We start from the raw sequence: 11617 nt of genomic DNA, 5'->3' as shown, positions 1-11617 counted from the left end.
GCACCATTGGTCAATTGGAGTGGGAGAGAATTGAGCATACGATGCTTAATTATCCCATTGAAAACCAACAGAACTTGACGTTGGATTGTATCCATAGTTTGCTACTGCAATTTTATAAAATCAGCTGCTTATCCACGAAGAACATAAGTTTTTATAGAGAAAAGTTTGAATGAAGCATTCCACATAGAGGGTTTCCTGCTTAATACAGCATTTTACATTCTAAAGTAATGCTCAAAAGACACATTCACGTCATCCAGATGAAGTTTTTACTTATCTGATATGAAAATTTAGCCCATAAAAAGATAAAGATCAGTAGACTATTAGTCCTATTGTACATGAAGCTGACTTCTACTAAGTCAGACAACTAATCAATCCAGGTCAGTATTGCCTTCTCTGGGCCAAATATATCCAGGAAATCTGGATCTGAGTTTCAGGGATCCCCCCCAAAATCTGGGATTTCTGAAATCTGGGAAAAATTCTCTGATCCAGTTATTACAGATCAGAGAATCCCAGATTTATTTGGCCGTTATTTCTTCTGGAGAAAATTATTAGGGGCTATCCAAGAAGACTGAGGGATGTATTTTTCAAGAAAATGCCACTATATTTGCAGGGAACCTACTCCTGACAGTCCACTAAAGATCAGCCAAGTTTCAGGAAGACTGGACCCCAGGATCCAATTCTATGTGATCCTGAAGAAGGTGCTCCCAGCCACTCTCCGTTGTTTCTTATCGGGGAAAGATTTCCAAGCAGGCTCTCAGGCAGAAACACTGAGAGCAAGACTGCCAGTGGCAAAAGGCACCTTCCCAATGCACCCTCAGCCCAGAGAAAGCCCAACTGAACCAAACTGAAGCCCCCCCCAAAACCCAAGAGCCCCTTGGGCAAACTGCCCAGCCACTCTCTTTAGAATCATAGAGTTGGAAGGGGCCATACAGGCCATCCAGTCCAACCCCCTGCCCAGTGCAGGATCAGCCTAAAGCATCTCTGACAAATATTCATCCAGCCTCTTCTTGAAAACTGCCAGTGAAGGGGAGCTCACCACCTCCCTAGGCAGCTGATTCCACTTTTGAACTACTCTGACCGTGAAAAAGTTTTTCCTAATATCCAGCCGGTACCTTTGTGCATGTAATTTAAGCCCATTGCTTCGCGTCCTACCCTCTGCTGCCAACTGGAACAGCTCCCTGCCCTCCTCCAAATGACAGCCTTTCAAATATTTAAAGAGAGCAATCATGTCCCCCCTCAACCTCCTCTTCTCCAAACTAAACATTCCCAAGGCCCTCAGCCTTTCCTCATAGGGCTCAGTCTCTAGACCCCTGATCATCCTCGTCGCTCTCCTCTGCACCCTCTCGATTTTGGCCACATCCTTTTTGAAGTGAGGCCTCCAGAACTGCACACAATACTCCAGGTGTGGCCTGACCAAGGCAGTATAGAGAGGGGCTATGACCTCCTGCGATTTTGACGCTATGGCCCTTTTGATACAACCCAAGACTGAGTTTGCCTTTTTTTGCCACCGCATCACACTGACTGCTCATATTTAGTTTACAGCCCACTCTTACTCCAAGATCTCTTTCGCATACACTACTACCCAGAAGCGTATCCCCCATCCTTTATTTGTGCTTCACATTTTTGTGGCCCAGATGTGATACTGTGCACTTATCTACGTTGAATTGCATCCTGTTCACAACCGCCCACTTCTCCAGAGTTTTCAGGTCTTGTTGAATTTTAACTCGTATCTTCTTGGGTGTTTGCCACTCCTCCCAGTTTGATTTTATCAGCAAATTTAATGAGCAGCCCTTCCACTCCTTCATCCAGATCATTGATAAAAATATTGAAAAGTACCAGGCCCCAAACCGAGCCCTGCGGCACCTCACTGGACACCTCCCTCCAATCTGATGAAGCGCCACTGACCACCACGCTTTGGGTGCAGTCCTCTAACCAGTTCCTTCTCCACTGAACAGTCCTACAGTCCAGTCCGCAGTTTTCCAGTTTACCCGTTAGAATGTCATGGGGAACCTTATCAAAAGCTTTACTGAAATCCAGGTAAATCACGTCAACAGAGTTCACGTGATCCAGTAAGCTGGTCACTCGATCAAAGAAGGAAACCAGGTTGGTCTGGCAGGATCTGTTGGGGACAAAACCAGGTTGACTTCCCCGGATTGGTAAGTGGTCCTTCAGATGCTTACAGATTGATCCCTTTAAAATCTGCTCTAATATCTTCCCAGCAACAGAAGTCAGACTGACCGGCCTGTAGTTTCCTGGGTCATCCTTCTTCCCTTTCTTAAAGATTGGGATAACATTTGCTCTTCTCCAATCTTGTGGCACATCCCCAGTCCTCCAGGAGGCCTTGAAGATGATGGACAGGGGTTCTGCAAGTTCTCTGGAAAGTTCTTTCAGCACTCTTGGGTGCACCCCATCCGGCCCAGGGGATTTTTTGTTTCCCATTGGGGAAACATTTCCAAGCAGACTCTCAGGCAGAAACACATAGAGGCAAGGCGGCCATTGTCCAAAGGCACACTCCCAAATAGAAGAGGAAGCCCAACAGAACCAGAGAGAATCAAGGGGACCATCATATCAGAGAACCATGTCAAACAGAGAATTCCACTCAAACCAAACCAAACTGAAGGGACACTGCTGCAACTTAGCCCAACTGAACCCGTGTCTTTCACAGAACCCAGGGAGACAAGGAGAGCTCCTGAACAGGTCGGCCATTCACTCCCCTGCCTCTGCCTTACTCCCTCCTTTCCTCTCCCCTTCCCTCCCCTCCGCCTCCCCTCTTGGAAAAAAAACACGAGAAGCCCAGGAAGGAGCCAGCCGGAGACTGGAGTCATGTTTCCTGGATTTACCCTGGATTTGGATCCAGGTTCCAGGATCAGATTCCAGATTCTCTGATTTGATTAAGAAAAACCAGATTTAGCTGGATCAGCAAAAATCCGGGCTTTCCCCCCAATCCTGGATCTGGATTGCACACCCCTAGTCTACTCGGATTGGCAGTGGCTTTCCAGGGCCTCGGGCTGAAGTCTTTTCCATCACCTCCTACCTGATCCTTTTAACTGGAGATACCAGAGATTGAATGTGGAATCTTTTGTATGCAAAGCACAGACTTCACCACTAAGCCACAGTCCATCCCCGTGTTATCCTCCATAGCAGCTAGCCATTGCAATAGCAGTGATTAGATAGATAGATAATTTGTTGGAGCAACTGATGGGAAAGATGTTTTATTTATCAAAAGTGTCACCTTTTAGGCCACACTCAGATCATTTAGTATTTCAGCTTACGTTTATAACCCGTAATATCTGCAAAAAAAAAGGTGGCTGATCATGAAATCCCTAGTTATCTTCCTTTTTTGCAGCCTGCAGCTGAATGACTGCAGGCATCCGTAGAACTGCAAAGTCAGATTTGACATTAAAGTGGATCCTACAACTTCCCTCTGTTAAGTAAGAGGTTTCCTTCTAACAGAACATGATTTGTTACCTAACAGAAGCAAGTTGTAGGATCTAACCTAATAATTCTGTCCCATGAAAAATTAAGAGTAACTCTGGATCAAAAATGTGCGATGTTATGCTAGCACTATGAATAACATTCCCATGTTTACTTGTATACATCTTGATTAGGGGTAAAAAGCTGGCTAGACAGTGTTACGTATCAACAACTGTTGTTTAGTCCCCGGGGAACAGAAGGTATCTTGCATTTCCAACCATGTAAGGAGGAGGTCTTGTGAGCTCAGGGTTCTCAAGAAGTTTGAGATCTCCTTTGAGACATGCCAGCTGCAAAGACAAGACCCTCCCCTTTGTATAAAAGGCACTTCATCAGCAAAGATTTCCAGCGACAGAGAAAGAGGCAAAGTAGCTTTTTCCAGGAAAGATGGTGAGTTCAACAAGTATGATGATCTGGACAATTTTCTTCACCACATTCTTGTCTGGTGCTGTTTTCATTTGATAAAGATTAATTTCCTTCACATAATCATTGTAGGCTGTGTAAAGCCTGCATGGATTGCACTGGGAAGGGACGTCTTGGGCCCCGCATGAGAGGTCATAGGCATTACTAAACGGCAGAATATTGTAGATATGCCTGGCTTTCCCGGGAGGGTTCATATTGTCTTCATTTCAGGCCAGCAGAAAAACCAAGAAGAAGGAAGGTGGTGCAAAGCGTGCTCAAAGAGCTTCCTCCAATGTTTTCTCTAACTTTGAACAGACACAGATTCAAGAATTTAAAGAAGTAAGAAAATGTCTCCTTTCCTCAATAAATATAGGTTGGAAGTTTTAGATTACAATTAGGATCTGTTTCAGGTGGGTAGCCGTCTTAGTCTGTAGTGTGTTGTGTGTTATGTGCCGTCAAGTCGTTTCCGACCTATGGCAACCCTATGAATGAAAGACCTCCAAAACGTTCTCTCTCTAACAGACCTACTCAGATCCTGCAAACTGGAGGATGTGGCTTCTTTTATTGAGTCAAGCCACCTTGTTTTAGATCTTCCTCTTTTCCTGCTGCCTTCCTAAAGACCAACCAAATTTTCCAGGATGTAAGCTTTCATGAGTGAAAACTCATGCCATTAGATATGGATCTGTTAGGATCTGTTTCAGCTTAAAAAACTGGTCACATGTGCATAGCAAGTAACACTGGAGCATATGACTATGTTGTGACAGAGTTTAGTGTTTTGTTATAGGATGGAAGACTGTAAATGGCTTGTGACTTCCTCTATAAAGTAGACAGGATCTCAGAGTTGTCCGATAATGCTTAATTTGTGGGTGTATTTGAAACTGAGAATCCAAAATACTTTGCCCGGATTGTGCCTTTGCCCTGGCAAATTTGAACATGAACATAGAAAATCATTAGAGAAGAATAAACTACACTTGAGCCAACTGACAATACAAGTAGTTGGTGCAATGTGCTAGTGGCCCATATTGTTCAATGGGACTTACTCCCAAGAAAGTGTCCTTAAGATTGCAGTCAAAACAACCTAAAGCTGAAGTCCTACACATACTAAGGGCCATTAAAATCAAAATGAATGTGGTTAGTAAAGGGATACAAATATTGTAATCAGGAAAAACTACTTTTAAAAAAGCTTTTTATATCAACTTTTCTCTAGGCTTTCACATTAATTGACCAGAACAGAGATGGCTTCATTGACAAAGAAGACTTAAAAGATACCTATGCTTCTCTAGGCAAGTATTGCCTTTTTAATCTGAAGTTATCTAAATTCTGTACATTATAAAATGTCCATTATATCAATCCCAAGTGTTCATATCCCATTAATTCAAGCAGCAAAAAGGAACTGGGTCTGAGTTTTAATTTTACATTTTGCTGTTGTTAATACAAACTGTTTAATCTCCCTATATTCTTGTAAATCACATAGCATTACAAAGGAGAAAGCCTAGGAAACTTTTGTATGCTATACAGTTACTTTTTACTTGTGTTTAAGGAGTAAGTTTTGGAGAAAGTGTCTATTTAGCAAATATAGATGTGTTAATTTTATATACATGTTCCAAAGATTCAATGGATAAATTAACTTTCCTTTTGCCTTTAGGTAAAACTAATGTCAAAGATGATGAGTTAGAATCCATGCTTAAAGAAGCCACTGGACCGATTAATTTTACAATGTTTTTGAACCTATTTGGGGAAAAGTTAAGTGGTAAGTTTACTCACACCTTTTCCTTTACATCTTCACAATGAAAAGGGCTGGAGAAAAGCTAGAGAATTCCTTTGTTTAAAACAATGCAAGTTAAGAATTCAGAACTAGTAGATCATGGCAATAGATTGTAATAATGTTATTTCACTACAGCACAAAAGCAATTAATGATTTTTTAAAGCTCTCAAAAAGCCCACTAGTGGTCATTGAGGTGCTATGAGAGAGAAGGAAAATGGCACCGATATAGACATGTTCGTCAGAAAATTTATTTTTTATTTACATTATTTATAGTCCACTTTTCTCACCAAAACTCAAGGTGGATTTAAAACATTTAAAAACACTGCAGTAGGGTATGGAGAAATGCACACCGTTTAGATGGCTTACTAATATGCTTGGACTGCATTCTTTCCAGAAACATTGTACCAATCCAAGTACAAGAAAGAACATAGAGCATGGGCAAAGTCCAGAAAATGGACAATTAAGAAGACACTGTCATGTCACTACTTTAAAAATTCCCAAACCTATCCTCCTGCAGTTTGGAAGCCAAAGCAGATAAAAACCTCCATGTGGACGCAGCTGAAGACAACGGAATTGCAGCTGCACCGAGATCAAAGGGGGAGATTGGAAGTTAGGTTTGATGGTGGTCAGGGCTTTTTTTCTGGGAAAAGAGGTGGTGGAACTCAGTGGTGGAACTCAGGACCACACAATGATGTCACTTTGGGTCAGCTGGAGCAAGGGCGGAGTTTTTTAAAGTTTAAATTGCTCTCAGCGAAAATGGTCACATGGCCGGTAGCCCCACCCCGATCTCCAGACAGAGGGGAGTTTAGATTGCCCTCAGCGCCACTTGGCCTCCCACTCAGCGCGGAGGACAATCTCAACTCCCCTCTGTCTGGAGATCAGGGGGCGGGGCCACCATCCATGTGACCATTTTCAAGAGGTGCTGGAACTCTGTACCACCGCGTTCCTGCTGGAAAAAAAAACTGATGGTGGTAGATATTTTTGTCATCTTATTGGACTTTTCTTGCTACCTGTATGGTGGTCCAGAATGTTAAGAAAGAGACAGCTTCTTGTGACTTAACATGCACATAGGGGGGGAAAAGCAAAACAAAAAAAATGGTTGAAGTGAAGAACTCTTTCTTGGAAGTAGGTTCCAATGGAATCAATGGGACTGACACCTAGGTAAAGTGTTTAGATTTGTGGTTTTAGTTGTCAAACTTAGTATATGTGAATATGGCAATGGCAATAGGAGTATTTAATGGCTTTTTAATATTTTTATTTTATTAAATTTATAGTCCGCTCTCCTTACAAGAGGGCTCAGAGTGGATAACAGCATATAATCAAACATATATAAACAGTCATAATTTAAAGTTAAACCAATACAATTACAATAAAACAGTTTTAAAAGATTAAGATGTAGCGCTTGATATTGTAATCCAAAAAGCATTCAGACTCGTAGGACATGGATGGAAGCTATTTAAAACAGACAATAGGAGGAGAGGAGCTCAAATGCCCCCACCCCAGCAGAAGGCAGGCTGGACAGTTCACCCTCCTCAGCCTACATAGGCCCGGTGGAACATCTCCATCTTACAGGTCTGGCAGAATGATAATGGGTCCCACTGGACCCTAGTTTCCAGAGACAGGGAGTTCCACTAGGCTGGTGCCAGGGCTGAAAAGGCCCTGGTCAAGGCTAGGTGAACCTCCTAATAGGTAGTTGCTTCTTTACTATGCTGTACTACTACTAGTATAATAATAATGATGATGATGATGATGATGATGTGTTGATATACCAGCCTTCTGGACAGATTACTGTTACACTCAGAGCAGTGAACAAAGTCAGTGTTATCATTATCCCCACAATATAGCTGGGGAGCTGGGGCTCAGAGAAGTGTGGCTTACCCAAGGCCACCTGCAGAGTTCATGGCAGTGGGGGGTGGTGGTGGTTTGAACCAGCAGAGTGCTGATTCGTAGCTCAACCACTTAATATGCTGCAGAAGCTGTTTTAGTGCTCCTGAAGGCCTTTCTCTATTTCTCCTGTGGCCCTGACATTCTTTTTCTACACCAACCCGATAGCATGGACAATACTGAGGTGCTGAGGAGCTTGGGACTAGTATTCTCCCCCTTTCTCTCTCTCACACACACACATTCTTATGCCCTAATTTACAAACACCTCTGGCTCCCCCATGCTTTTTAACATCCAACAAGTTTTAAAGTATCGTCTTAAGTTTTGAGAAAGGCTATAGAAATGTTGACACGCACTGGCTTTGTTGTTGTTCTATTGTATTTCTTGCAAGGATATCAAGGTAGGATATGCATATTGCAAACAGACAGGTAACCTGTTCATTTAGCCCAGCACTCATTCCATGCCCACCTTTTGCTCGGACTGTACGAGCCCTTCTAGAGAAGGCTTTGCTTCAGAGGCGTATAATACTCCTGGGCAGCTCAATCTAAGCAAATTCGAGAGGCAGGGCGCCCCCTCCAGCAGATGAAAAGGGATTTCTCACAGATAACAGCATTACCAATTCAGCAGAATTTTTTCTCTCATTTCCCCCAGGTACGGACACTGAAGAAACCATATTAAATGCATTCAAAATGTTCGACCCAGAAGCTAAAGGAAATATTAACAAGGATTAGTAAGTTCCAGCCACCAGAGCACAATACCAAATTTGATTTACATGCCTGTATCCATTAAGTATGGTTTCTAAAGGGCCATGCGAGTTATAAACATATATTCTCATATGTGCGTTTGTCCTTGGATAAGGAGAGGGGTGTGAATGCTGTCACGCTTAAAAACGGCCTCTAGTCAGACGAACACCTTCACCGATCATTACACGGTGATTTTATCTTCTGCAGTTTGAGACTCAAATGCATTTTTGTCATGTCACTTTTCATGCAAAAATAAGTCCTGGTCCCAGGTTCGTACGTGACTAGTAGCAGTACCGGAGCTGATCCTAAGCGTCTGGTGCGAGATCAGGGCTTGTAAGTCGAAGCGGTTGTATACGGAAGCCCTGCTTGCACTGGTTGCCCAGCCTGCATTTTCTGGGTTTCCCTTCTGTGCCTGCACTGCCTCAGCTCATGTTCCCCCAAATCAGGACACCCCTGGGAACGGCATTTATAGAAACTGCGTGCCTGCTTTCCTGTGGCAACAGTAAACGAGTTAGCAGCACACAAGTTAGGCAACAGACAGAATCTAAGGACTCTGTGAATCAAATAAGGAGGGGAGGGGAGGGGAGGGGAGGAATTTGCCCTGCACTGAATTAGGTTACTTTTCACACGACATTTTAAAATTGCTCTTGTAATAGTCATTAACCAGCCTTCTCTCCGTTCTTTAAACAGTATCAAACGCTTAATGATGTCCCAGGGTGACAAGTTTTCTAATGAAGAGGTTGGTATACTCTATTTATCATCATTTAAGAGAGTATTTGTTTTCAGGATGAGCAGGTTTCAAAATAATCCAAAGCTTTCTTAGCTGTCACCAGGATCACATTGCTCTGAAAATGGCCCCGGCTTCTGGTGGTGATAGAGGGGGGGGGGGGTGTCTGTGTTGCAACTAATAGTTCCTTTCCAATTTAAACTTTGTGCTTGAACTGAACCTCCCCTCCCCCCAATATAAGATACACAATCTTACATTTCTTTCCAAGCAAACTCTGTAATACCCAAAGACCCTCCCTCCAACATCCCAAGTCTGAAATGTATGCATGTGAAACTGCCTTGTATCAAGTAAAAAGCCTCAGATGCAGGGCCTTTTTCCAGCTGGAATGCAGTGGAATGGAGTTCTGGCACCTCTTGAAAATGGACCATTTTTGCCAAGGGCAATTTAAACTTCTAAAAACTCCACCCTTGTTCCAGCTGAACCAAAGTGATGTCATTGCATGGTCTCGGGAATGTGTGCGCACTTTGCACATGCGCATATGGTATCAGGGGCACCATCTCCCGCCAGGAGTTGCCCCCATGCTGGCAACCCACTGAGTTCCACTACCTCTTTTCTCAGAAAAAAAGCCCTGCTCAAATGTCAGCTGTTTTTCAGCAGGAAATGAGGGATTGAACTTGAACTCTACCGCTGACCTATAGCCCTCTCTGCTCAAGGCCAGGAGCACCTGGTGTTTAACCTGGAGATCAGCAAGCTGTATTTGGAGTTTTGAGATGTACAGAAAACGACTTCTGTGAATTATTCACAGACCGGCTTGTACGCATTATCAATAGACTATTTAACACTAAATTACTGGCACAGGAAGAAACAAAGTCCTGTTCCCCACAGGTGGTGGTTTCTGTTCTACCCAAGTTTTCTCCTTAAGGGGAAAATCATTTATTTATGAACTTTGAACACGTGCAGTTGGCTTATACTGAATCAGACCACTGGCCCACCCAAATGAGTACTGTCCATTCGGACTGGCAGCAGCTCCACAGGGTCTCAGGATCATGTCTTTCGTATTGCCTACTTGCTACGTGACCCTTTTAACCAGGGAATGAACCTGGCACCTTCTGTGAGTGGAACAACTGTTGTGCCACTGAGTCAGCACCCTTCCCAAGTGGTCTTTATAAGGCACCTCCAAGAAATAAAAGATAAAAGAATCTTAACTATTTCTTTTGGAACTATTAGGGGTTCTGTAGCTGATAATATTTGTGTCTTGAATCTGACAACATTGGCTTTTTATTTAGTTACCTGTAAACTGGTTTCCAGTCTTTGGAAATCTTTTGTTCTTGCTTTTGGTCTTTTCCTGGAGTCCATTTGCTAAGGCTTCCCTTTCACCGTGTTTTTCTTCATTGATGTACAGATGGACCAAATGTTCCAAAGCTCTCCTATTGATGCAGCTGGAAACCTGGATTACAAAGCTCTCTGCTACACCATCACACATGGAGACGAAAAAGAATAAATTCAACTTACTTTTGGCTGTTGCATCAACACCGTTCTGTCCATGCATAAAGAACTAAAATAAAACTGAAGTTCACTTTCTGCCTGTTCAAGAGGCCGAACATCATGCATCTTATTTTGAATGATGAGAGAGGAAAGTCTGATGTTAAAGTTAAACGCAGTGCCAGACTATTGCATTTTTAAAATAGGCTAATTTTTCCTTTATGCCCAGCTAAAAGGTTATAGACAGGAAACAGCTACTTGGAAAGAAAAAAACCCTTACTTAAATTGAACTGACACTGTATGTATGTTCTCACATCACTCTAAATAGTTTTTGGAGGGGCAAAGATGAAGCAATTTTTTTTAAAGCAATAGGCATGTTGAATCAATAGGCTTCCTTCAGTCCCAATTTAAGCAGTTCATCAGTTTCCACTGGACTAGTTCAATTATGGGGGGGGGGGGTGCGCGCACGCTCAGCAATCACTACACCTATAGAAAGCTTATAGTGTATCTCCGCAACAAAAGGAGCTACAAAAAAGCAACTGAGAGCTGGAAATTCAGAGAATATCATAGGCAGAGTGTTATAACAATATGCCAATTGCTGGGTTCCCCCCCCCCAAAAAGGAAACAAAGCCCTTCAGTAGCAAGCAGAGAAATGGTTATTACAAGGGACTTGGGAACAGAGAAAATGGCACTGTTCTGAGTCAGGCCAGGAAAATCTGGAATTTCCTGTCCACATGGAAGCCAGCCTGGTTTTGCTACCATCTTCCCCAAAACACTGCAGCAAACCTTACTTAGGAAAGATTGCAGAAAAGATGGGGGGAGGGGCACTGAAGCACCATGTTGTTATGGGCAAGTGCAGAGGGGGGCCTTGCTTCCCAACAGCATTCAATCTGGGGCAAACACCACATGGATAAGTCACCCTGGACTCTAGAGTAGCTTTTCTGAGAGCTCCTTTCCCTCTCCGTTCCATGTCCATGCTATATTTGCATGAGCAGGCACCTGGTCTAGGGCTGCCAGGTCCAAGTTGGGAAATTCTTGGAGATTTGGGGGGGTGGATCCTGAAGAGGGCGGAATTTGTGGAGGGGAGGAGCCAAAGAATGGTATAATGCCAGAGTCCACCCTCCAAAGCCACCATTTTCTCCAGG

At 43.2% G+C, this 11617-nt stretch overlaps 1 protein-coding gene across 1 annotated transcript; it reads left to right on the top strand.

The window, feature by feature from the left end:
• Window positions 1-3755: 3755 nt before the first annotated feature.
• Window positions 3756-10582, top strand: MYL5 (myosin light chain 5). Its single transcript, XM_054986832.1, has 7 exons — window positions 3756-3861; window positions 4105-4212; window positions 5081-5156; window positions 5519-5623; window positions 8172-8250; window positions 8954-9002; window positions 10393-10582. The coding sequence occupies exons 1-7, from the start codon at window positions 3859-3861 to the stop codon at window positions 10489-10491; spliced, it is 519 nt and encodes a 172-aa protein (XP_054842807.1). The 5' UTR covers window positions 3756-3858; the 3' UTR covers window positions 10492-10582.
• The last annotated feature ends 1035 nt before the right edge of the window (window positions 10583-11617 follow it).

This window comes from Eublepharis macularius, chromosome 8, assembly GCF_028583425.1.
Source record: "Eublepharis macularius isolate TG4126 chromosome 8, MPM_Emac_v1.0, whole genome shotgun sequence".
NCBI classification, from domain to species: domain Eukaryota; kingdom Metazoa; phylum Chordata; class Lepidosauria; order Squamata; family Eublepharidae; genus Eublepharis; species Eublepharis macularius.
This window is presented reverse-complemented; position numbering and strand designations above follow the sequence as displayed.